At 48.4% G+C, this 27466-nt stretch overlaps 1 protein-coding gene across 1 annotated transcript in view; it reads right to left on the bottom strand.

Annotated features, from left to right (window-relative positions):
- Positions 1–3643: 3643 nt before the first annotated feature.
- LOC105820978 (chromosome unknown open reading frame, human C18orf63) overlaps positions 3644–27466 on the bottom strand; it is a 101286-nt gene continuing 77463 nt past the window's right edge. Inside the window, exon 8 of the mRNA XM_012657581.1 lies at positions 3644–3871. Within this exon, the coding sequence (XP_012513035.1) occupies positions 3644–3871 (228 nt within the window). The remainder of the gene's footprint in view (positions 3872–27466) is intronic.

Genomic DNA, 27466 nt, shown 5'->3' with positions numbered 1-27466 from the left:
GCAGGGAATGAGGTGCTGACGCACGGTTGGCGGAACAGGTCACTGGAGAGCATCTTCACAGATGGACCTTGTTTCTGGGGATGTGATGATGAGCTTGGTGGATGACAGGAATGCAGTGAACTAGGAATCTTTCTGCTTCACTTAAGCGTTCGTGGGCTCTTCTTAGAAATCTCGGAAAATCAGCTGGTTTCATATCCGTGAGTTATAGCTCTGTGGGCTCGTCTTTCCTCTCCTGTGAAATCGTTCGCCAAGTGCTTAGTAATGGCCCCGTGTCAAGTCGGGAGGAGGTATTGATCTCAAGAAAGCACTTTTCTCAATTGCTACCAGCTTTGGAAATTAAAATTGACATTAAGCTTTCTAATTCCTTGGAAGAAATAAATGGAAATCAATAAAAGAAGGTTTACTGGGGATTAAGCAAAGAAATTGGTTGGGGAAGAAAAACTGAAACTGCAAATGAAAAATGGGGCCGGCAGAGGTGTGGGCGGGCGAGAGTGCGCCGTGGGAAAGGAGCGTCAGCGGGACGAGACGCTGTGTGGACGCCCAGTGTCGCAGGGCTGGAGCCACACTCGCGCCTCAGGGCGGGGTAAATACGTAACAGCCACAACGGCGCTGCCATCGTGGATGTCGGCTCTAACCTGATGTCTTCTTGGCGGTTTCCCCAGCTCAGGGGAGCCCTCGCCCATGTTCACTCCCAGCAGTGGTGGGCCGCCTCCCCTGCTCCCGAGAGGAGGATGCCTGGGGTCCGTGTGGCCCAATTTAGCGGTAAGGGGAGGTAGACTGGAGCATTCCTGAGGGCTGTGAAGGAGCCCTGCGGGTCCAGCCATGGTTTGGGGACAGTGAGGCAGGGGAGGATTGCCACTGGCAGGAATAGACCTCCTGGACCAGGGGGTCTTTGGGTGAGGATTCACAGGTGCTTAGGTGTTTGCTTGCCGTGAGTACTCAGATCACAAGCACGTCCCGGCTCCTTTCTGGCTCCGAGTGCTGGGGTGGTCTCCCCACCTCCTCTGCCAGGCACCCACCTCCTTCAAGGCCCTTCCCATCTGTCCTCTCTTCTAGAGGACATCCCAGGTCCCCAGCAGACCCTGTGGCCTCTCCTCTGCACTCCTGTGAGCGTCGGCGCACGGCTCCATCACCGCCAACACGACTGGCGTGTGTCCTCCCCTAGGCTGTGAGGGGTGAGGGCACCTCCACGTTCCCCCCTTAGCTCATGCCCGGTGCGCAACTGTGAGCTTCACAGATGGTCCTCAGCTGATGGCGTGTGGTCGGCAGGCCCTGGCGCAGGAGCGAGGAGAGCTGGGAGGTGGATGCAGAGAAGAGCCACAGGCTCAGAGGATGGGGGTCCTGGACTCTGGGGGACCACCAAAGGACGGGCGAGTCTAGGTTTCCTCACTCGAGAGGAGGAATCTGAGATGAGGGTTGACCCTTGTCAGGGGCCTTTCAGACCAGTGGGTGACAGAAGGGGGTGGTGGAATTTAGCGGGACAGGGCGGGGAGTTTTACCTTCACGGCTGCATGCCCAGGGCCTGGCGCGCACGTCCCAGGCGCTCGGGAACTTGCGAAAGGACCCGGCAGGCCTGGCCTGGAGACTGAGGACCTTGAGTTGAGCGTGGCGAGGGATTTCCTTGCCAGGATGGCTGCCGGGCTCTGGAAGTGACCGTGAAATCCCGTCTCGCGTGGAAATCAAGCCGGTGGAGGGGGACCCAGTGCAATAGATGCCCCCAGTGCAGCAGTGCGGGGGCTCGGAGCAGGTGAGCAGCTTCTCAGCTCCCGGGCACTGGGCGGACGGCAGCCTCCCCTCGCTGGCCAGCGCGAGGGCTCCCCGGAGCCTTTAGGACCGCCAGTGTGCAGGCTCCATCCCAACCTCCTTAACCAGAATCTCTGGGGTACTCTGGAGTCAGCCTTTTTTAAGAAAAGCTTCCTATGTGGTTCTGATGATCAGCTAAGTTGGTTGCCAAATGTTGGTAGAGAAAAATAATCAACTAGTACCTTTTTTAAAACTAGCTAATACTAATCTATTTAAAGTGATTTTGGGGCGGCCAGGGGGCCAACGTCATACTAGTAAACTGAGGCAGGGACTGCGGACGTGGGTTGAAACGCCCCTCACAAGTCGTCTGCCCTTCACGCTGCAGAACTAATACTCCACCAGCCGCGGATCCCTCCCCAACACCAAGGACTCGCCTCTACAACAGCAAACACTGCATTTCTGGGAGACTAAACTACTATGTAACACACCTGCATGGGTTCCTTATGGCTGCTGGGACAAATTATCACGAGTGGAGTGCCTTAAAGCAACATCAGTTCGTTCCCTTATAGTTCTGAATGCCAGAAGCCCCAAATCCGCCTCACGGGGCTAGAGTCCAGGCGTCAGAGGACTGGATCCTTCTGAAGGGTCTGGGGGTGTGGGGGAGTCCCCTCTCCCGCCTCCTCCAGCCTCTGACGGTGCCCCTGGGCTTGTGGCCGCAGGGCTCCCTCTTAAGGACACTTGTGACCACCCCTGGGGCCCACCTGGGTAAACTGGCCAATCTGCGCATCTCGGAATCCTTAGTCACGCCTGCAAAGTCCCTTTTGCCCTAAAAGGCAACATTGGCAGGTCCCAGGAATTAGGACGTGGACATCTTCGGGTGTCATAAATCAGCCAACCAGACACCTTTTCAGCCTGAACACATGCCGGCATTTGGCAAGTTTGTTGACTTCCTAAATTGAACGGAACTCAGCTGTGTGGCGTGAATAATTCCATTTGATGAGAGAGTGAGGCCCGCGGAGCTGAGAGGACCGAGGCTGTGTGGCGAGGATGAGGCTGATGTGTCCCGGGGGAGGGTGGCGGCCGGGGCTGAGGAAGCTCGGCGAGGGCTGGAAGCGGTTGTGGGCAAGGGCGGCAAAGGGCCGGGGCAGACCTCGCCTGCTCCTGCGGGCTGCTGTGGAGAAAGGTAGGGCGCGCCGCCCGCCCTGCGCACCTCTGACCGTGAGCCTGGGAACTGCGACGTTCGGACACCTGCTAGTTATTATCGCCATTGCCACAACCTGCTCTCGAAGGCTGTGTCTATACTGCGGTATCAAGTTCCCAGAAGGAAATACTCCATTTTCACTTTGTTTATTTTATCCTTTTAACCTAAAGCCACCCTGTTCTGAGAAACCTTATTCTCCTGCGAAGCAAGGTTTCACTAACGCGAACCTGAGAGTGTTTCTGAGCTTTGCAGCTGCAAATATTAAAATGGAGACCAGCAGGTTACAAATCACCAAGCGCTTTCGACAAGGTCTTGAAGGTTGAAAGGAAGGGGATAGTTTTTAAAAGTTTCTCAAGATTACGAATAGAAAGTCACTGAACTTAAATAGCTGTATTTTAAAAGAGAGAGATTTTTTTCCCTTAAATCAAGTGAATAATAATGTTTTTGTCTTCGACACCAAATGAACTCATTTAAGATGAAAAAGTCCTTTGAGCTGCTAATGCTCGGACCAGCCCGGAAAGAGCGTGCGGCCCCGCTCGGGTGTGTGGGAACGTGCTCTTTCTCGCGGAGCTTTCCAGAGGGAAAGGCGTGTAGCCAAGGGCAGAGCCCCAGGGAGGGTGTCGCCAAGAGGGCCTTGGGGAGAGGGCAGAATCTCAAGGAGCTCTCTTACATTTTGTGCTGGAAAGGAAAATGCCGGGACTATGACACGGATAACCCAGAAGCCAGCTTCCCGTCCTCTCCTGGCTCCGCCGGCTTGGGGTCTGGGCCACAGCGGGACATGCTGAGGGGACACGGGTCTCGGGCTGCAGCCCCACACCCGGACTGCTGGTTGGGCTTAACCTTGATGGAAACGCAGACTCCTTTGAGCCCCTTTTCTTGTTTTTGCTTTATCGAGTAGGGTCCAACGCCCCCAAACCTCACAGGGGTCTGAGGGCAACAAAGCGCAGTGCTGAGGCTCACAGGTGGATTCACGCCACCTCCTCACCATGTGCTGCCTCAGTTTCCCATTTGCGGGTTGGAGTTGGACCCTCAGAAGCACTTGGCACAGAGCTGGGGCTGTGGTCGCTGCCTGGGTGCTGCGTGCTCTTTCCACCGGGGCAGAGACTGGGCCCGACTTGTCTCCGCGCCCGGCGCCTGACAGCGCCTGACAGTGCCCCACGTGCAGCGGGCGCCCGGGCGAGAGCTTAGGGAGTGCGCGCGTGACGGCATTTCTGAAACTGGAGCCCGCTGGGGATAGAGAGGTGGTGATGGGCTGGTGATCGCAACTCAGAAAAGCGCTCTGCACGTTCTCGGGGCCTGGCTTTCCTCTTCAGGAATCACCACCGTAAACCTGTCTCCACGGCCACGTGCACGGCCGTTCTCTTCACACGCCACGACAACATGAGTCGCTACTGCAACCCAGGCTAGGCACCATGGCCACCGGGGGAGGGGCCCGACATGGCTGTGGCGCTGGGGAGCCGGACGCCTGGGCTTCCCTCCAGCTCCCCCCCGACACCGTGCCAATCGGGTCTGCCCTGCACCCGAAGGAGCCCTCACCCGGGGAAACGTCGCCGCGCCCCAAGGCTGCGATATTCTGGGGGAGTCTTGCCTCTGTGTGAAAGTGGCTTGATCCGAAGCCGTCACACCCTGGTTCGGTGCCGCGGCTGTTTTATCCAGAATGCAGCCCAGGGCTGGACACCAAAGACAGCATCAGAGAGGGGCCCTGGTGGGAGGCGTGACTCTCGTCCAAGGCAAATGAGAGAACGGGCAGGCATGGCTGTAAGGTCACAGAAGAAAAACACTGCAGGGTCACTAGGAGCCTACGGAGAGAACTATCTGCGAGCGCTGAAGTGACATCCACTTGCATCACCAGGAAGGAATTTCCATCTGCAGCCGGGTTAGCCTCCGCCTGCGGAGTCACTGAGGCTGCGTAATTAGCAAGGCGCGGGACCCGTGAGAGAGCAGGCCTTCCCTAGTGACGCTGTGCGAGGAGCTCGTTGCACTGTATGTGCCTGAAGGACATCAACTTGTACTTTGGAGGGGAAAATTCTGTGATGTGACGATGTTCCACCCACCCAGGTCCCAGAACGGTCCCTCGCACTATTAGAAATGCTCTTAATGGGCACGTGCGATGTTTAAAACAAGCATTTACAGGGGGCCGTTTCCCTCTAAACAGCCCGCAAAGGCTTCCACGAGTTTAACTTCCATGAATTTCAACATCAGCCGGGTTTTCCTAATGTGGACCCGGGACCCCCGCCAAACGCCACGCAGAGCCCCGGCGGCCTGCGACGCGGCCTCTCTGCCTCCTTTAGCGCCTGTGAAGCTCCACCAGGACGAGGCCGCCACCCGTAACCCTCCAGGAGCCTCTCAAGTTCTGGGTGACAAAGGTGAGGAAACACTGTCCCTGAGCTCAGGGACCTCCCACTGTGACTTGGGCAAGCTGGGCCTTTTTTCTTTCGGAAAATCCGTGGCCTACAACGATTTCTTACAAGGATCACGATTCCCCCCAGATCAGATGTGCCCCTTTGGTTATAAAGCAGAAGGGTGAGGATGCTTCGTTTCTTTCTCTCTTTTTTCCGCCAAACCAAAAGGAGCTGCTACCCCCTTGGAACCGCATGTGTCCTGTCCCCAGTCGGGTCCTCCTTTCCCGTCTGTGCCTGTGCTTGGATCAGCACCGACTGGAAGAGCTGGTTTCAGTGTGGGGTCTCAGGCTCAGTAGTGGGAGGGGAACGTTCGATATTTAAATAGCTGCATCGGAGCTTGAGAGCATCCTCCGAATCTTAAGATGGTCGCTGGGCGGGATGAAGATGCCCTGTCGCTGCCTTGTGTCCTCTGACTGTTAATCTTTGAAGCTTAAATCCCTGTGCTGGTTTTGGGAAGGTGACCTTCCTATGACACGTACCCCACGGGGTGTCGTGGGCCCGTTGAAAGCCGTGTCTGTCACCCTCCCTGAGGGATTGGCGTGAGAGCAGGTCCTCCCAGCTGTTTGCAGACAGGTGGCAGCAGCAGGCATCCTGTAATTCTAGGTCTTCTTTCCTGCAGGACTTTACAGATACCAGCAACCGAGGCCATGAAGGAACCCTGAGGGCCTTTTTGGTGCTGGTACCTGTTAGTGGCTATTGTTGCTTTTTGTTTGTTCTTCACCCACTGCCCTCTTGGGGGATGAAGGTGAAGAGGGTCCATGGAGGGGAAGAGAGCACCTGGGGTGGAGGCCTCCAGGGGCCGCCTCAGGGCGGGGCGGGGAGGAGCCTGTGCTTTGAGGCCCCATCACCAATGCGGAGCTCAGCTGAGCCCCCTGGGAAACTGCTGCAGCTGCACCCGGCCACTCAGCTGTCAAGGAGCCGGGGACACTCACACAGGGCCAGCCCTCTTGCCTGGGCGCCAGCAGGTCCACCTAGAGGACGCAGAGCAGGGAGCTAGCCACCGTCCTCGGGCCAGAGAGTAATTGGGTCCTGAGTCAGCACACGCCCACGAGCTACCCTCTGCTCGATGCAGGTGGAAGCTGCTCAAAATCAATGGCTGGAAACGCTTTCAGAGGCTCCGGCCTTGCCGCCCCCCCCCACCCCCGTTCCTTCTTTTCCTTCCTCTGCTCCTTGGTTCTGCTGCCACTCCAGTGGGCGAACAAGCCGCTCCCCTCTCCTTCCCGGGGCGGTGGTGAGACTGTCACACGGGACAGGCTGGGGCCCTGCAAGCAAAGCTCTCATTAATCCTGACAATGGGAGGGGGGCTTGCGGCACCCCCTGTGGGAGAGAAAAGGCTCCCAGTTTCTGCAGCTCCGGTAACTGGATACCCCGCACAACGGACCGGCCACCCGCAGAGAGCTACTTGAAGCTATTTGGGTCATCAATTAGATGAAATGAGGCATTATAGTGCCGTGAAAGGCAGGCTCTGAATAGATGGGAAAACAGCTTTGCCAGAGTCCCACAGGGAGGGGCCTAGAGTGGACGTCTAGTCAGTCGCTCAGCTGCCGCGGATGCCTCTGCAATGTCCCGCCTGGTCATCCAGTCAATACTCTACTGCCCGGGAACTGTGGCCCTCAAGGAGCCTCCTTGGAATGTTTTAACTGCTATAAAAATTCCTTATGAGTCAAAATCCGTTTCCATTTAGTTTCTTTCTTTTTCCTTTATTTTTGTTTTTTTGAGACAGAGTTTCACTCTGCCACCTGGGCTAGAGTGCCATGGCATCAGCCTGGCTCACAGCAACCTAAAACTCCTGGGGTCAAGAGATCCTCCTGCCTCAGCCTCCCGAGTAGCTGAGACTCTAGGAGTGCACCATGACGCCTGGCTAATTTTTCTATTTTCAGTAGAGATGGGGTCTTGCTCTTGTTCAGGCTGGTCTCGAACTGCTGACCTCGAATGATCCTCCCACCCCGGCCTCCCAGAGTGCTAGGATTACAGGTGTGAGTCACTGCGCCCGGCTTCCATTTAGCTTCTACCCATTCATCTCCTCTCACGTCTGAGGTCACATGGAGTGAATCTGTCCTCTCCTCCACACCTTCAAAATAATTCATAGCAGAGCAGCTGCCAAAACACGGTTTCAGACTCAGACCTCAAGTCCGATTCCCAGCTTTGCCGTCTTCTAGCCAAGTGAGCTTGGTGAGTGACTTAATCTCACTGAGTCCCAGTCCCTGCATTTTAAAATGGAGATTAAAAGCGCACCTAATTCTAGTTAGCATAGGCAACATCACCAAGACAGAAAGCAGGATGGTGGGTGCCAGGGGCTGGGACGGGGATGGGGAGTTAGTGTTTAACAGGGACAGTTTCCATTTTACAGGAATGAAAAGAGCTCTGGAGAGAGATGGTGGTGAAGGTTGCACAACATTATGAATACATTTAATACCACTGAAATGTATACTTAAAAATGGTTAAGATGGTAAATTTTATGTCATATGTATTTTACCGCAAAAATGATAAACTTGAAAAAGAAACAAAACCGAAAACAAAACACAGCTACTTCAGAAATGTGTGAGAATTAGAGGAAATGTCTACAGAGCATGAGGTGAAGGGCAGTCGTCTGCTGCTTGAGCACCCAGCCGGGCCAGGCACAGGGCGGAATCCCAGAACTCAAAGGAGACACAGAGATTGCCCCTTCCTCAGTGCAGATGGACACGACAGCTCTCAGGCATGAAGAGTGAACTGCTGGCACTGGGACATAACGTCCTTGGGTCTTTCCTTCAAGCTAGTCTTGGTTACTTTATTAACTGAAAATTCTAATTCTGCCCCATGATCTCAGACTTCTGGTCAACATGATGTGGCGGATGGAGCTGATATGGAGACCACCCCCTTCCAGAGTGGCCCTGCTCTAAACACACAAATCTGCTTAATAAAATAATAAAACATTTGGAAATTTAGATCCAGGCTGGAAATACCCCAGGGCCAGAATGAAGGGAAGTTTAAGCCATACCCGGGAACCAAGCCGGGAACGTAGTGGACTGTGAACTCTCAGAACTCTGCCTCCCGCTGCAAGAGGGAAGGAGTTGATCTCACAGGGGCTCTCTCTGCCCCGCCCCATGCTCAGCTCAGAGCTGGGCTTAGCACCCATTAGGGAGCCAGGGAAGGCTGCCCCATCTGTGATCTGGGGGCTGGAAATATCTGCCCATCTGGTTGGGGACATAGCTGAGGAGCATACCCTCACTCTAGCCCAGGGGTGAAAAAAGAGTTTGCAGATTTCTGGGCTACTTATAGGTATAGGGTCTGAATTTGTACTGCTTATTGAGGTGCAGAAACCCTGAGCTGAGAAATTAATGTGTGAAACTGATCCAAAATGGTGAAACCCAGGGGGCCCTGAGGGATATCCCCGCATCCCAGGGCAGGTGTAGGACTACATATAGTAACAGCTCACACTGACGTTGATTTCATGGCCAAATACTACACATCACGTGAGGAGCAAACTGCCACGCATGTGAGTGGTTGGCTGCAACAACTAGGATAAAGCAAACCCCAGGGAACAATCTGAAAGTGATATCAACATAAATATGCTTGAAATTCTAAAAGAGGGGAGACGTAATAAAAAAAAATTTTCAGGTAGATTTAGAAAGGAATGAATAGAAATTCTAGAAATGAGAAATATGTTATTGTAATGAAAACTCAATCAATGGGCAGCACAAGGTAGATGCTACTGAAGAGATAATTAGTGAACTGGAAGATAGTTGTGAAGAAGTCACCTATAATTCAGCACAGAGCACTACAGAGAGATCAAAACAGATACTGAGCAACATGGGAGATAGAATAACGTTGCGGCTGCTTTTCACTTCTGAGTTTGGTAGACGAAGGGAGGAATAATTACTCGAAACACAGTGTTTAGAGAGAAGAGGAGAGGCCAGAGTTGAAGGAGAAAATGGCCTCCTCACCTAAGGTCCTCCCCCTATTTATTTCTAAGGACACGTGCAAAGGGTCAGGCCATTCGTTAATTTCTTTAACAACTTCTATACAGGTCAGCTGTTTTCAGCTACCTTTTCAAACAGCAAACAAGCAGCTTCTGGCAGGTGTTTTCACCTGACCCTTCCTTCTCCTGCTCACGTTCTTTCCATCCATCCATCTTTCTTCTCAGCCCAGGCCCCACAGAATAAAAAGTAAATGGGCTTAGAAATGGTCCAACCTAACAAGCTTCCTTCAGAAGGAAGGAATGCAGAGAATGAGAAAGATTAAATATTTGAAAAAAAATAAACGATGAAAATGCTTAGAATTTAAGAAAGACTTTTCAGTCTTTATGTTGAAAAAGCATATAATGTCCTGATCAGAAAAAATAAAAGCAACTCCACACCTAGACTCATCATAACTATGGAATATTAAAGATAAGAAAAAACAAACTTTGGAGAACAATAACCTTTCCCTTATAAAGGAACGACAATTAGACTAAAAACAGAGTTCTCATCAGCAATACAGGTTGAATATCTCTTATCTGAAATTCTTGGGACCAGAAGTGTTTCAGATTTCAGATTATTTTTTATTTTGTAATATTTGAATTACACTTACCAATTGAGTATCTGTAATTCAAAACTCTGAAATCAGAAATGTTCCAATGAACGTTTCCTTTGAGTATCATGTCAATGCTCAAAAGTTTCAGATTTGGGGGCATTTCAGATTTTAATATAAGAGATATTCAACCTGTATTAAATGCCAGTAACGTTTTTTATAACAGAAAATCACTGTTGGCTTAGAATTATATACTAAGCTAGCTTGTTATTGAAGAATTAAGGTGAAATTAAAAACATTTTCAGTCCAAGATACTTGCCAGGCCAACCACTCTGTGAAAGAACGACTGACAGTGTATTCAGTAAGAAGGGAATTGAATTCCTGCAGGACAGTGGGCAACACAGACACAAACAGGACAAAGAAATCAGTAACACGTGGTAGAAAATCTAGGTAGGTTTTAACTTTTAAAAAAGACTAATTTGAGAGAACTTAAGAACAAGGTGGAAAATGGGATGGGATTTGTAGTGAAGACATTATAAGAGAGTGATTTTGTTCCAGAAAACAATAGAAATTTTAACTGGCTCTAATTTTGAGTGGTTGGCAGTGACTCGCAGGAGTGTTCAATGGGAAACGTACTGGACGAAGGGAGGGAAAGACATTTAGCTTAGTGAGCGAAGTCTAAAGACCATACCACATGGGGAGAAAAGCCAAGCTATCACCCCTTATCAAAATTAAAATTTCATTCTTTTCCAGGCTTTTATGTCTTTTGTTTGGGCAGGATATATTCAAATGGATTCTGACCACCTGGATGCAATTTTAGGGAAATGGGAGTTGTGTTTGTTTAATTTAGCTAAGGAGATTGGCAATATTAGTGTTCACACTCCAGTATTTTAGTGAAAATCGGGAGATGTACCGCTGGCTACTTGCTAGATGCTGTTTGAAACGGAGAGTCCAGTGGCAACTAAGCAGAGGCCAATTCCTGCCGACCACGTTCAGGAAGGCGTTGAGACTGCTGAGTGGGAAGGGGAGGAACAGCTGCGGTATGCTGCTCATCAATCATTCTGAGTGGAATCAGTGTTAGATAGTAACTTACACAGAATAATTAATTTTATATGTGCCACAGTGTCTTATTTGTTTTTTCTAGCAAATAAGAAAACCCCAGAAACCGAAATCCCCGGATTGGAAAAGGCTGAAGCTCCTATCCTTGATGCCTTGTTGGCCAGAGCAGTTAGATGCAGAGCTGGCTGGCCAGGGTATTCTAGAGCTTGGAGCCCACCCAGAGGAGTGTGCGAGCAGGGAGCTGACGTCTGTGAAACCGCCTTTATAAATTGATAAAGGGGTGCAAGGTGAAAAGGTGGTAAGGCACTAGCTAAAAATAAGGCACAGGCCTAGCTAAAAATAATGATAATAGTTAACCGCTGTCCCCCTGTTTGCCTCTCTATAATTGCCACTCTGGAGCCACACAGCTGATGGTCATAAAGATTCCTACCTTTCTCCACAGATAACATCACCTTTTGAAACCTAGGGGAAGTTTCCAAGATACTTTACAGGTTCCGCATTTCAGTGGAACAGCCGACCCACCCAGACCGGTGGCCCATACTGAGGAGCTGACTCAACTGATCTTGTGACCCCCACCCAAGAACCTGGTCAGCAAAGAAGACAAATTCTACAACCCTACGGTTCTGCCCAAACACAGCCAATTAGGAGACTCAATTGCCTATGCCAAACTGTCTTTAAAAACCCTGTCTCCCAAATTCTCCTGTCTCCCCACTTAGTGCCATGCGGGATAAACTCTCTCTGCCGTAAGCCCTGCTGACTTAGCGTATTGGCTTCCTCTGGGGCAGCAGGAAAATGAACCAGGTTGGGCATCAACATTTGGAGCTTTTAAAAGTTAAACATTCTTGTTGAAATAGAAACTGTAACTTCCTAATGGGGAGAGCGAAAGGGGGGAACCAAAATTTTGGTAAATCTAGTAGAAAAAAAAGTGAAGAACAGAGCCCAATAAAAAGCAAGGGTAATAGAAAACCAACTGCCAGAGTGGAAGGAAATCCACACTGCCTGGGGTGGAGGTCTTAGCCAACACAGTAACACAGGAAAAAGAAATGACAGCTATGGGTATTGGAAGAAAGAAATAAAACTGCCATGTTTTTCAGATCCTATGATTGTCTAAGAGAAAGCCCAAAAGAATTTATTATTTAGAAAACCCATTGGATGAGCCCGGAGGACATTATGCTGAGTAACATAAGCCAGGCAGAGAGAGACAGGTACCGCACGGTCTCGTTTGCACGTGGAGTCTCCAACAGTGGGACTCGCAGAAGCAGGGGGTGCACGGTGGTTGCCGGGGGCGGGGGAGGATGGGGAGATGGTACCAAGGGTACAAAGTTTGAGTTAGGATGAATACCTTTAAAATAACGCAAGAAAACACAAAATAACTAAAGAATAAAAAGTTATCAATCAATTAAGAATTATAATGAAGAAATTTAGCAATTTTTCTGGAAGAAACAAGCGGTTAGAAAATGTAATTGAGAGAAATGCTATTTAGAATAGCAACAAGAACAAAATAATTTAGCAATAAATCTAAGATGTGTATACGCTTTATGAAGAAAATGACTTAATTTTATAGAAAGGAGATCTAAGTGCAAAGACTAAGTGCATGCATCTAAGTGCATGTATTTGAAGACATAATATATAAATGTGTCAGTTATTCCCTCATGGTTGCTATTGTTCTGTAAAAAACCACCCCAGACTTAGTGGCATAAAAACCAACCAATTGTTTTAATGCTCACAGATTCTGCGGGTTAGAGTTTGGAAGAGGGCAGTGTGAGGGCTGGAGCCCCGGGGACGGAGCAGGGGAGGTCTGGGGAAGGGACGTGGCTTTGGAGGTGAGCAGGCTGCTGGTGACTTCCGAGAGCCACGTGCAAAGGGTGGGGCTGCAGGTGGTGGCTACAGGCTTCCCCTGCAGGAAACCCAGCCAGGTAGCAAGGACAGAAATGGAGTAGGAAGAGCGCGAAGGGTGAGCGCCCGAGTAGCGCCATTCAGCCTCTGTTCGCAGGTGTTTCTCTGCTGGCACACCCTTCCCCTCTCACCTGGCTCAGGACTCAGTCCAAATACTGTGAAACTCCGCCGAGCAAGCCTTGTAGCGCTCAATCAGAATCAGCCCCACTTGCCTTTATGGTCTCTTTGCTGCAGCTTGGCCATGCCGGTAGCTCACGCAGGGACTCCTGGGCTGCCCCCTGGCTTTCCCTCCACTCCCACTGTCAGGCCAGACCAAATGCAGCAGAGGCCGCTCAGTTGACCTTCAATGGTCATTCTCTTCTTCCTTAATATCAGAATACTAATTTCATTTAGAGAGTTGGTACACCCTTTTTGCCCTTCCCACTTTTTATTTCTAGATGCCTGGAAGGCAGAGGGGATGACTGGAGCTCTAGCAGCTATCTTGGATAATGAAGTGTCCTTAAGTATAAAAGCCACTGTTTCAATACTGGAGTAGAAAACGTGAAGGAGCCCGGATCTTATCATCATGGACCTGCCATGCCAGCCTTGGACTGCCTTTGCATGAGACAGGAACACACAACTGTGTTGCTTAAGGCACTATTACTTCGGATTTTTATGTTATATGCAGCCCAAGTGGAATCTTAACTGATAGGCATAGCATATCCTTGCACTCCAAAATTCCCTCACAAACTCCAGAAGTGTAGATGAGTAATGTTGATCTTACTGAATGTTCCTGAAAACATGGAGGATTTTAATATTGCAAATCACAAGAATTTCTAAAATCCCTTTAAAAACATTTATATTCTTTCTCCGAGGTTCTTTTCCCTATACCAGCTGTGTCATCTCTCCCTGCCCCCTAAATCTCCTCTTAAGCGTAGCCAGCCACTCTCTCCCCAACACGCCCTCAAAGTTTTGTCAACTTGCTCCCGGTAGCCCCTCCGGCTGCTGAGCAAGACAAGACGCTGAATGCTCACCAAGTATGTCCCCAGGGGGCCTCAGGTTATTCCGCCACATTTTAGACGGTAACTGATTATTTGCATCTTTCCAGATGCTCCCCTTCCTTCCGCTCTACCTCAGCTGGGGGGCCTGGAGTGCCCAGAACTGCCGCAGACATCCTTGTGTCCCATTCACCCAGCGGGGCACCTGCCACGCTGGCACCTGGAGCTTGCTGGATGGCTGGTGGGCAGCTTTCAGCCCAGTCCCCTGCCCCCCAGTCCTCTGTCCTATCGCCACCTTCCCCGTCACAACCCCCAGAGCAAATCAAGTCTCGCATCTGTTTGGCAAGTAAAGGATCTGGCTGACGGAGGCTGTGCTCCGAGCCGCGGGGGTCCTACTCTTGACCTGCGTGGGGGGGCTGTGTGCCACCTCCTCTCTGGTTTCCTTCTCCATTGGCGCAGGACGGCGAACACCAACTCCAACTGGCCTGTCAGCGACACTTTTCAAAGCACATGTACCTCCAGGCCCCGTGCATTTCTGTGGGTTTTCTCTGCTTTTCTTGGCTCTATCCCAAGCCTCTTGGGCAATTATTTTTGGCTCATTCAGCAAATGGCTTTAAATCAATTTCTTCTGTTTTGAATGTGTAATGTAGGGCTTGCCCGCGTGTACTGCTCACATTATTATTGGAAAGTGTTTCTTGTTAACAAATCTTTTTGTCCCTAGCCCAGTTTCCTGCTCGCGGGTGCTGTATGTGGCCTACCCGCCTACCTCGGCGGAGACTCGCAAGTGGGTTCTCCACGGAGGAGCTCTTTCTTAGATCTTGGATCCCAGATCTGAAAAATACCGTCCTGGAAATTCCGGAGTATTCAGTCTGTCCTGATTAGCAGAAGGCCTGTTTGTCTCTAAAGGCTCATCGTGAGCTGCGGGGTGAAGGGACTGACGCAGCGTCTCCGGTGGATAAAACTTTGGGCAGGGCCTCCGCACTGCGCCGGGAACCCAGGTCAGATGCCTGCTGGTGGCCGGTGGCCGAGCCGGTGGTTGTACCGGGCCCTGATCTGGCCTGTTTTGTGTTTCTCTCTCAGGCCCCCTTCTTCCGTATGACTTCCTGTTGCTGCTGTAGCGAATTCCCACACACTAACGACTTGGAACAACACAGATTTCTTACCTTACAGTTCTGGAGAAGTCTAAAATGGGCCTTCCGGGCTAAAATCAAGCTGTGGGCAGGATTGTGACCCTCTGGGAGGCTCTGGGCGGAATCTGTTTCCTTGCTTTTTCCAGCTCCTAGAGGCACCTGCATTTGCCCAGCCCCTTGCTCAACTTTGAATCCCTCTCTCTGTCTCTGACCTCTGCTTTGTGGTCACGTCTCCTCCTCCGACTCTCCTGCCGCCCTCTTTCCTTAGAAGGACCCTGGCAATGACATCGGAGCCACCTACGCATTCCAAAATGATGTTCCCATGTCAGGATCCTTCCCTTCATCAGAACCTGAAGCCACATAAGGCAACGTAGTCGTGGTTTTCAGAGTTAGGACAGGCAGCTTCTTTGCAGGCTGTGACTGTCCACCACGCCCTCCCGGTGAGACCCTCGGAGGCAAGGCCAGTGTCTGTCCTTCTAGTAGCCCCTGGCCCACCCAACATAGGTGCTCCGTCCAGTGGCTGCTCAGTTTTTATTTGGCTGAGTCTGACAAGAAGCTTCTTTTGACTCGAAGGTTGATTTTCCCCTGCGGAACGGTAGCTGCACTGTCGTGGGGAACCCGTGCACCTCCCTCCACCTTGTTTTGTTCTTATTTTGACTTCTCTATTATCCCCTTCCACTTCGTTTTTCATGTTCTGTGATTGCATGAGAAACCTTCCAGAACTTACCAGAGGGAAGAGGAGAACCACCAGCGAAGGGGAAATGTTTCTTCTGGCTCCGTCCCACAGTGCGGCTGTCGGGTGGAGAGCAGGAGATCGTTATGTGGCAAATGGGGCAGTTTGGAAGTGGTTCATTTCGAGCACAGAAATGTGCTAGAACTTTAAATCATTCCTGCCTCTGTCGGCCTTTTCCTCTTGTTGACTGGGTTCTTTAATATTCCTCTGGTCTCCTCTTAAAAAATAACAATGCTTACATATACTCTGTGGCTGGAAAGACAAGATAAGCTCATTGGCTATTTAGAAAATGTGAATTTTAAGATTACGAAGCAGAAAAAGTACACATTTGCAGAAGTAACTCCATGTTCTTAACGGAACATATGGGCACTGTTGTTTTATAGCAGACAGTTTCAAAGCCTAGGAGTTTTGTTTAGAAAACTAAATCCAAAACAGTCGATAGTTTCTTTTTCATATTAAAAGCTTTTTTTGTTCCTTAAGTGATTCTTCTTAATCACTTTAAACACAGTTGTTATGGATTGAATGCTCAGAGGTGAAATCTAATCCCTAAGGTGCTGGTATTTGGAGGTGGGACCTTTGGGAGGTGATTAGCCCCTGAGGGTAGAACCCTCCTGCGTGGGCTCAGTGCCCTTATAGACAGGCCCTGCGGGGGCTCTTGAACCCTCCTCTGCCACACGGGGACGTAACTGGAAGGTGGCAGTCTGCAACCTGGAAGGGAGCCCTCGCTAGACCTGATCTCAGACTTCCAGACTGGGGAACTGTGAGATGAGAAATAATCGTTTGTTGTTGAAGCCCCCAGTCTACAGTATTCCGTCGCAGCAGCCTGAGCTAAGACGTCATAAACAGAAAACCTGTGTGCTGGGGGCATCGCAGCATGCTTCGCAGTTCAAGGCCAGTGCCTGGCAGCACGGGGAGCCTGGTTTGGATGCACCTTCTCAGCTACGTGAGGTCATCCGACAAAGGCATTTCTAGCAGTTCTCGGGGTGGCCTGGTCCCGGCAGAGCACCTGGGGGCTTGTAGGAAATGAGACCCCACCCGGACTTACAAGGATTCTGGCGCACGGGAGGCTCTGAGAGCCCTCGGCCTGGAGCGCAGTCGAGGAGTGTGCAGGCGCCGGTGTGATCTTCAGGGCCAGCTGCCACTGTCTGAGCTGAGACTGGGGAGGAGGCACCTCTTCCTGCCCACCCCCACCCCTGCAGACATGAGATTCCGCGATCAGCAAAGTGTTCCTTTCCGCTCGCATCACCGCCCCTTTTTAAAATAGGGGACACTGAGGAACACTTTCACTCGAGTCCTGCTCTTTCTGGGTCTGTCCCCAAATCCCTCAGACCATCAGCTATTTTGACACTTTTTATTTCTTAAAAGGATATGGTCTCCTAAAGAGTATTATTTTAATGTTATGGAATGAGAAGAAAAAGTTTGAGGAAGGTGGGATTTACCATGTCAGAGAAAAATACTACCAGTGATTTGTACAGCCCATGTACTCAAGTCTGCTAGGGCGAAGGATTTCCTTTTTTCGGTTGTAATGGGGTGGAAGGTTGCAGAGGGCAACCACTTGACCGGGTTTATACCAGCTGTGTGCTGAGGAAGGGCCGCCCTCAAGCTTTACCCGAGCAGACAAATCTAGACTTGGAAACCGCACGGGTTCCTGTTACTACGACGGCTTTGTGGAAATGGCCTAACAGCGTTTCTGGAGTAGAGCCGCCTTTCACAGCAGAGGCAGCGAGAAATAAATGCCTTAAAAGCATTTAGAATCCTTTCTGCAATTCCAGAGTGCTATCAGATATAAATGCTCGCTAATCATCATTTTCCCAGGCCCCTGATTTCTACAGGTGCCAGAGAAATGCGAGATTAAATTAAACATTAGCAAATACTGTGAGTGCTGCATTTTTAACATTGATACATTAACTGTGGTATTTCAAGTTGGGAAACATGACACCGTAATATATAAGCTGGAATCCTAAGTACTGACCACGCTCTCCCAGGGAGCTTTTAATAGATGGAAGTAGCAGTATTTCTTGAGAACGTGCCCAGAGATCTGGAGCTGGGCAAATGGTTTCCAAGTCTAATAAATAAGAAAACATGAGTTAGTGATAGTCTGGAAGCATTTTTCTTTCCTTCATTTTCTCATGGTGTTGGGATCTGTACATTTTTCTTTTACAGCCTCAGGTTGGTATAGGAGCCAGCGCACAGGGTTTAAACTGTGTGCCTGAAGCAGGCTTATGTGGCAGGACCCCGGGCATGAAGTTGGGGACCTTGCTCAGTGGCCCTGGACAGACCCCAGTTTGCGGGGCTCCCCTCAGGACAGGCTTCCCATCTGCACACGAAGAGTGGACTTGATCTCTGTGTCTCAGCTCTTACAGCTTCCAGGTTGGGGAAACCTTGGTGGCCAGCAGCGGTCCCTTTGGAAAGCTGATGGTCAGCATGGGTCCCGTGCCTGCAGGACAATGGTAAATCTGCGACCCTCATAGTAAGAAGACCCCTAGGCAAGACTGGGAGGCCCTTTCCCACTGCAGCCTGCCCAGAGCTGGGGTACAGGGGCGCCCAGGTTGTAGCCGAGGGAACAACTCCTGATGTCAGAACTGATGGTGAGGCCAGCGGACGGGGAATGAAGCACGATGAGGCCATGTTCAGGGAAGGTTGGAGAGGACAGCCAAGGACTGTTGGGGCGAGTGGAAGGGACGGCAGGCTGCAGGCAGGGGGGCTTCTGGCCGTGCTGCTCAACATACTCAGTGCAAAGCCGGTCGCGATGCTCACAACGTCCTGGTGTGCTTGCTACCGTCTTCTCATTTTTAATCACAGGTAAGGAAGCAGTGCTTGGAACCATGATGGTAAAATTTCGAAGTGAACTAAGTTGAGTGAGAACTGTACCCTTCAAAAAAGTTCATACATTGTGGGGATTCTGTCAATATGCCCAGACCTGTTTTCCCCGCACGGTTTGAGTGGAGTCTTCAGGGTGGCCATGCTCAACTTTGAGAGGAAGAACAGAACAAAAGCCCAGAGCTGATCCGCGTGGGAATGTGGGCATGTCCACAGCCCTGCTGGCCCTCTGTGCTCTTTGTGCCTGTGGGACCCCAGCTAAAAGTGTTCTGCGAGCAAAAAACATGCACTGGAGCTTCTGAAATTGTGAGAACCTCTGGCTTAGGCTCCACGTAAAGGGGAAAGCACTCACCTTGCATAGCGGGGACTGCCCTTGCCTTCGGGCTTGGCAGGGAGGCCGGGCTGTGCCGGGCTGTGGGAGGGAACAGCCCTGGCAGAGGCCACGGAGGCATCCAACTGTGAACATGGGAGGGCAGCTCCGCCACCCAGCCCTGGACAGAGCGCGACTGTCCCCTCTCTCACCTCCCCATGCGACAGGACACGTCATCCAGGAAAATAAATGTAAGACATTCATGAGAGAACTCAGAACTCTTTTGAAGAAAGGTGCCTGTAGTAGAGTTCTCCAGAGAAGCAGAACAAATAGGAGAAAGAGAAGCAGAGGGAGAGAGACAGAGAGAGAACACACAGACACACACTCACACGCGCACACACACAGAGGAAACGAAGGATTGGCTCACGTGACTGTGGAGGCTGGGAAGCCCCGTGACCTGCCGTCTGCAAGCTGGACAGCCAGGAGGGTCCGTGGTCTCAGCGCGACGGCAAGAGAAGACGAGGTCCCGCCTGAAGCAGGCAGAAGGGGCGAGTTCCCCCTTCCTCATTCCGCTCAGGACTGCGCGGTGGGGAGGGCAGTCTGCTGTGCAGCGCCCCCACCCAGCACTAAGCCCGCCAGGAGACACCCTCGCGGACACAGCCAGAAATATGACGGCGTTATTTCTCACATGCGTCTGAGAGAGATAAAATTGCCCAATACAAAGACTATTTTAACTTGAGGGAAAAAGTATATTTGAGAGTATTTAAAAATGAATAAATACACATTAGCAGGGTAGAAGACATCATTACTGAAGAGGCACATTTAATTTTTACAGTATAATCTAAAAAACATTATAGCCAGTAATGAATTTCTTCCATAGGTATTTCACTGAATTAAAAAAAGAAGGCGAATGGCATAATATATTCTTGTTCGTTACAAATTCTTGGTGAGTTATTTCAAACTTAGTTTTCTTTTGTTCTAATCATGAATTTTATCTTCTTTCTAGTAGTGACAAGATGAATGCATATATATAATCTCTATGTATATTATGTATAATACATCATATGTAATCTATATGCATAGTATATATAATCTGTATGTACATTATGTGTATATGTATATTACATATATGTGTGTATTATATGTATTTTATATTCATACTGATCAGGCTTGTGAGTTTATTCAGTTGTTTCATTTGTCATACAAAAATAAGCTTTAATGTTTCAACAAACTGTGTTGATTCATGTGCAATTTCCTCCCTTATGTTTAAACAAATTCAATTTCTTAAAACAAAACTATGCAAACCCCAGTGCTTAATCACTTTCCTCAAAAGTCTGTATGCGCTAAATGCAATGTGGCATCATGGATTGAATCCCAGAACAAGGAAAGGACATAAGTGGAAAACGAATCAAGTCCCAATAAAGTCTGGAGTTTAATTAGTAAACTAACAATAATAATAATAACGTTGAGCCAGATACCCAGGCACCCTGTGGCCAGCCAAGTTGGCACATAGAATTAACGACCACGGAGCCTTTATAGTTGTCAAGCTTTCCACACGGCACAGCGGAAAGCTCTCAACGCAGGAGACAGACAGACAGACCCACGTCCAGTGCTGGTTCTGCCCTGGCCAGCGGTGCCATCAGCCTCCTTTTCAGTAAAAGGAGGTGATCATATCTGCTTTCTAGATGTGCTGGTCCTTGTGTCAGCAGCCCCAGTCCACCGGCCACACGGCAATCCCCATGTGAGCAAGGAAACCGTCTGCGCACTATGACCAGCTCACAGCTCCAGCCTCTCCCAACACAAGACCCCCACCACCACGCCACCTGACCGGGAGTAGGCGATGGTATTGGGAACACCAGGATAAACCCATTTGCCCTGCAAACTTTGTCCTTTGCCCTAGGAGGTCACTCCCATCTTCAGCTCGTGAGGCCTCTCATCTCGTCGTGGGTTCACCTGCCCACAGGTGTTGAAGAACCTGGCACCACTGCACACCTGAGTGTCGAGTCTTCAGGCTGTGCTCATAGTAGCTCGGCACGTACAAGTCAACCAGGGGGAAGGAGAAACACATTCTAGAATGGGGAGGGGAGATTATCTATCCACTTACAAAGGGCGCTGGGTAGTATAGCTCCACAGGGAATGAAAACATCGCCTAATCCTGGGCCGTCTATACTCCCGGGCACTGCTCTGGGCCTTAGGTCCTTGTCAGAGTGTGCTGTGCCCCCAGCCGAGCCGGGCGTGGCACAGCCCCTCAGCCTGCCCTGGGGGAGTGTGACCACGTCCTCTGCACAGCAGAGTGGGAGGATTTGGGGCCTGCTCCTGACAAACCTCTTTCAGTGTCTCAGTGTGTCCTGCTCCTTCCCAGCCATGTAGGTCCCCAGTCCGCTGTCCCGATGCTTTTGGGGTTTTAAAATCACCTTGCTACTTGATTGAATCAACTACTTTGTAAATACTTTATCAGCATTCATTTGCAGTCAATTTAAAATCATAAGTGATTCTCACAAATTAAATAGTATTTGCAAACCTTGAAGGATTTGCAATTGGAAAAACTAAACAGTAAACTTGTATTTCTGTGTAATTAAAAATAATAAAATTCTTTAAATTAGTTGCACTAATTTAGCCTTACCTTCCCTCAGCTAATCTGAATGAATGAAGTGTTGCTATATATAGAATGAAACACATGAGGGCTTTTATTATTATTTGATTTACTATCATTTGAAATATCTTTTTCCTCTAATGTTTTGCCTAAGTCCTTGCTATCACAAGTATCATGATACCCACATTTTTTTCAGCTGCATCAAATTGTTAATATAAATTATTAGCCAAGCCATATGGGGTAAGATGTTCATCATAGTATTATGTAAAAATGGCAAAAACTGTAAGCAACATAAAGGCCCAATGTTAGGGAAGTAAGTTCATTATGGAACATCCACACAACGAAATCTGAGAAATATATTCTGTCATTAAAATGATATTTATGTGGATTATATGGGCAACATGGGAAGCTGATCATGATATAAAGTTAGGATGAAGAAAATCAAACTGCAAGAATACGGGAACACGATGACGAGAACTATTTATTTACTTTTGCATACGAAAAGTAAAAGAGAAGCCAAAAAAGCCACGACAGTTGTGTCATAATGGTGGGGTTATGAGTAGTTTTTTCCTATTTATTTTCCAAGCATACTGTAATGTGTTATATGGCTTTTATAGTATTTTACCCAAAACACATTCATTCAACCAATATTCAGGGGAACCATGTGGGCCCAACGTAGGTACAGTATTTACGTACGAAGCAGCAAGTAGACTCTGCCACCCGGCCCAGTTCCTGAAATGACAGCTAGGATAGCACTTCCCATCACTCCTGCTCTTACCCCACACCCCTCTGGTGATGACGTCCATCCTTCACACTCTGCCCTTCCCAAACCAGTGGGGCCACTAAGAGCTTGCACCTCATAAACAAGAGCTTTTTCCAAGAGCCAAAACCCTTGGCTTGAATGACACGTGGGGGCAGCATTTCTTCTCTCTCTTCTTCCCTGCTTAAGTCCCCCAGTATAACAAGTGACCACCCAGTTTGTATCCAGCCTCCCTCGGAAGCTGTTTCTGACAAGTACGGCCTTTGTGACCTCAGACGAGGAGTAGTTCTTAGCAGTCCCAATCTAAAAACACTCACCCTTGCCACTTACTGCCGAGTTAGTTAGACTCGGTCAGAGGTGGCGGTGGGATCTGTTTTGTTTTTCATGTGCTGTGCTCTGTAGGCAAACAATAATCATTACAGACCGATGGGGGTGCAGATATGCTGTGGCTGGGATTTTAGCTTTTGGCATGACTTACATCCAATGTCTTAACAGCTATAGGCAGAAGACACAGATGTTGTCTTTTCTTTTTGTGGCTTTGGTAGCTCACTCAAATCAGAGGTTTATTTGTACTCAAGTTCATTGAGGGCCTTTGTTTAAGCCCTGACATTTCAGGTTCGTTCTTACCTGAGATTAATTTCCCTGCTGTTGCTCCCATTATTGAAAAACACCTGCTTTCTTTCCACCCTGCGCTGCTGTCCCTCGCTGGCAGCTGAGAAGGTCGACTTTTCTTGTGGCTGGCGGGAAAGCAGCGCACGTGTGAGATGAAGCTGTTAGTAGCCATACAGCGGGAGGGAACCCAAAATGCACATCTTCCTTCTTCCCTTTATCTTTTATTTTAAAATTTACAGAATGTTTTCTAATTATCATAGAATCATCATGAATAAAGTCCAAAGCCTCCTAAGGCCCTTGGTTACGTGGCTCCGTGCACCATTCCAACGCGAACTGCTACAGCTGCTTTTCGTAATCCCGCATCTAGTCAAGCTGCTCCACTCCCTGCCCTCTAACACCTTTGTAAATTTCCAACATCAGACGTTTGCTGATGTGCTTCTTTTGCCTCTCCTAGCCATTTCTCAAGGTTTTTCTCAAGTCTCCAATTCCCGGTGAAGTCTACTCTAACTATCCCAGATGGAAGGCAGATCTCAGGAAAAATCTCTTTGTCCTCTGAACTCCTAGAGCACTTACTGCCTGGGCCCCTCATTCTTCGGTCTTTATTAGGTATGCTGTACGTCAAAGTTATTTTTTGGTAACTCTGGGTTTTGGTAATTGTAGTTTTTGGGAGATGATGGTCAGAAGATATACCTTCCTGTTTCTCTAGCTCAGGGCCTTTAATATTTTGGGCAGATAACTCTGTTGTGGGGGGCAACAGACTCGACGGCATGCCTTGTTGGATCCTGCTCTGCTATACAGAAATTTCCATTGCTTTCCTAACATATGCTCTTCTGCATTTTCTTCCTCATGATTGAAAGGGGTGGGCTTGCAAAAACAACAGGAAAATAGCTAATCCCACAAAGGAAAGTACCTAATTCCACAATTTCCCCGGTAACAGTTAAAGATCAATCCTATGAGTTGTCTCACTAACTCCTACAGGAGTTCTGTTTTGCACAACTTCTGAAAAGAGCTGAATGGATGGAAAAGAGATGCAAATCTCTCTCTTTTAGAATTGTTTTTTGAGAATCTGCTTTTACAGAGTTCCTGAGTAAACAGCGGGAGAAAGAGCTACAGCCTCAACCAAGTCTCCGGTCACATCTCCTGTGATGATCCCTTCTCCAAGGAAGGGCGGGAAACCAAGTCTTGGACTTTGACATCCTTGCAGTTTTTGTTATTTACCTGCTGCCGCTTTTGTTCTCAACTGCCATCACGTTTTTCTCTTTGTCCCCCTTAAAATCAGCGAGCCATTTGGCCTCGCTGCTGGCATCTCCCTTCTCTTTCTTTGGGATGCCATGCCATCTCCCTGCTCTCTTCCCCACCCCCTTCTCTCTCTCTCTCTCTCTCTCTCTCTCTCTGTGCTTCTAAAGGATAAAATAAATTTTACTCTTATACCTTAATCTCTGAGTGACAAATCTTTCTCCACCCGTGCCGTGAGCACCTGCTAAGCCTTTCCACCCTAACAATGATCATCTCAGAATAAACCACCCAGCTCCTGCAACATCATACCTTGCGCAGCTAGACACGTCCTCCCTATTCCATCTGGAGAACAGGTCAACATAAAGCTGGAACAGAAAGCTAGTGGAAATGTTTAAGGTACAAACGCTTACTAAAATTAAGAACTCGGAATCATGAGCATGATTGACAGTGACATTTATAAATGATCTTATTTTAGAAAACTTGGGTAAAAGTCCTGTGTGATTTTTGGCTGGGGCCACGGCGACCCTTGGCAGCTGTAACTGCTGGGTGACTATGTGAGCTGGGCCAACAGTGCAGGAGAATGACAGATACGCATGCGGAGAGAAGGGAGCTGTTGCTGCCCCGGCTTGGCAGCCTCGTGGGATGTGGAGGTTTCCAGCATTGACTGGGATGAGTAGAGAAATGTATGACAGCTACCCTCATTAGGCTGTGGTTAAGTGGGGACTGGGGGAATTCAAGACTGGAGCCTGATGGACAAACGAAATAAAATGCAAGGGTGATTTCTAGAACAGAGCTTCTCAAGATGTCGACAGAGGCACAAACGTGATCTTCTCAGATGTGGCCAAAATGCCCAGTTAAGGAGTGTGGGTAGAGATCCTGGTAGTAAGCACCTAGAGAAGAAACAGCCTTCAAAAGAGAATAAAAGTTACCCTCAAGCTGTTTTATGTTTAAGTCCTTGCAGGCTACCACATGACTTCTTAACCCATTTTCTAGCCCTTTCTTTATCCCACCTCCTCTTCCAAAGTACAAAATTCTGAACGACAAAACAAAAAAATATAGTTCTTATTTTCTTCCCTTTAAGTACTTCCAAATTCCCTAAAATCTGTGATTTTAAGGACTTACAGCAATTCAAGCTTCCAACTCCAGAATTTCTCCACTGTATTTTTATCAACTGCTCCATTGACTGTTAGTTCACAAGGCAGGGACCTGGACAACCTTTCCTGAGGATATCTACTATCCAATTAAATAGTGTTCCAACTACCGTGTCTCCAGACTTACTAGAATAGCGATGCTGCAAGAACTAAGTTGAACAGCCACTTTCCAGAGACTCTCATAATTAGAAGAAGGGCAGAGGGGTTAGGAGCTGGCATTAGCTAGCATTAGCTATCAGTAGACACCCTAGGGGATTTACAGGCTATTTTTATGCTCTAACTACTTATAGAAAACAAAGCAGAGTTCACATTTTTTAGCTCACGTTCCCAGCCCAGTATGTGAGTCTCTTCCTCACTGAACAATAGTAAGAAAACACAATGACCCTGGCTGAGAGTAGATCCCAAGATCTTATACACAGATACTTATGAAGAGAGAATTTAAAAAGTTATAATTTTAAAGTTTCTGCAATTTCCTGTCTGTTAAGGGATGGGAGCTTGACTTTGTTTTTGAGGCCTAGATTATCTTTCTTCTGGGAAACCACCCCTTGGGGAATGACCCTCTTCTGGGAAGGTGAAGCGTGTGGCTTTGGCTCCAAGGAGCTAAACTCTGCATAATAATGTCAAGGTTGTAATTATTGTGGTCAGGTTACATTTTTGCACATTGTGATTTTTAGAGTAATTTTTTAGAATTATTTTCTCACCCAAATATGGGTTTAGACCACAGTGTGCCAATTATTTGATGGCTTATTTTTGTGGGGTTGATGTACAGCCCCTCACAGGCAGTCCCCAGAAAGGATCCTCAGATTGTAGGAAACCTTCACAGGCCCGGCCTTCTCTGCACTTCTCTGCACTGGAGGAGAGACCATTGAAAAAGAGAAAGAGAAAGAAGGAAGGAAAATAAGGTAAGGTCAGGTGAGGAAAAAAAAGGCAAAGAATCAACTGGGCTTGGGGCAGTGCAGCTTATACTGGATTATTGGTGTTTTGTGTGTTGTGTTATTTAAAACGGAATAATCCAGACTTTGGGAAGTATACCAGTGCTGGGTCATGCACTTTAATATTTTGGGGACCATAGGGAGGATTATTCCAATTCATTCCCATGCATACATTTTTCTTCCAAAATAAGTGGATGCATCCACTGGGGATTGCCCTGGGAAGGGGTCACCAGCCCATGGCAAATGTCCCCCTGAGACAGCAGAGTGAAGACACTGAGTGGAAGAGTGTGAGGGAGCTGTCTGTAGCCTCCACTCCTTACTCACTTCTTTACTTTAACAACTTGCACGTAACTCAGTCCAACATAAGCAAAGGCAAACACGTTATGCTCTTTCATACCCACCCCAATCCGTTTATCCCCCAGAGTTTTCTCTCCATGAACGGCACCACCATCCACCTGCTTGCACATGCCAGTAACTTCAAAACCATCCACGCCTCCTTGCTTTTACATGGTCTCCAGATCCCATTAATCAGGATACACGTTTCTGGCTATGAGGGAGCAAGACAGCCTGCAATTTCCTTCCTTCTGTAAGCAGCTACAAAAAAGGATAAAATATAGAAAACAACTATTTGGATATAAGGCAAAACAAGACTGTGATTCCTGAGAAAAGGGAAACAAGCAAGGTGGGCTCTCCCCTCGCCTGGCCTGTCTACCTGGAGGCGAGAACGGGGCTGCAGTTCAGGAAGGGAGAACCCCAACAAAGTCAGGCACCTTCACAGGGTTGAGGATACAGAGATCAGAGATTGCTGGAATCTGTGAGGTAGAGTTCACAAGAGAAGGGGCTACACAGAAAATGTACTCCAGAAATCGGCACAGGAGCCCACTGAATCTTTTTAGACACAAATCTGTGTAAATATAAAGTGGAAATCCATAAGGCCAGCCAAGAACACTTCTGATGAAAGAATAATTGTGAGGGGCTCTAATATCAATTATTTCTCATTTTAAATCTCTTTAAAATATATGATCTAAAGCAAAAATAATAAAAATGTATTGTGAGATTTATAACATGTAGAAGTAAAATGTATGACAATCATAGGACAAAGAATGGGAGATATAAACAGAAATATATACTGTTGTAAGGTTGTCACTCTATATATGAAGGTAGACTGTGATAAGTTAAAAATGTCTATTGCAAACCCTGGAGCAACCACTGAAACAATATCATATATTAAATATGATAATATAAGCAATGAAAATAAAACAAAGAAGTATAGCTATAATAGTGGAGATAAAGTAAGATCCTAAAAATTAATACTAAACAAGGCAGGAAAAAAGAAAGAAAGGAAATAGGAACAGTTGGGGCAAATATAAAACAAACAGTTAGATGGTAGATTTAAATCAAACTATACTATTTAATATTA

Source organism: Propithecus coquereli, unplaced genomic scaffold (assembly GCF_000956105.1).
Source record: "Propithecus coquereli isolate 6110/MARCELLA unplaced genomic scaffold, Pcoq_1.0 Scaffold55, whole genome shotgun sequence".
In the NCBI taxonomy this organism is placed as follows: Eukaryota; Metazoa; Chordata; class Mammalia; order Primates; family Indriidae; genus Propithecus; species Propithecus coquereli.
Note: the sequence above shows the minus strand (reverse complement) of the source record. Positions and strands in the feature narration are given on the sequence as shown.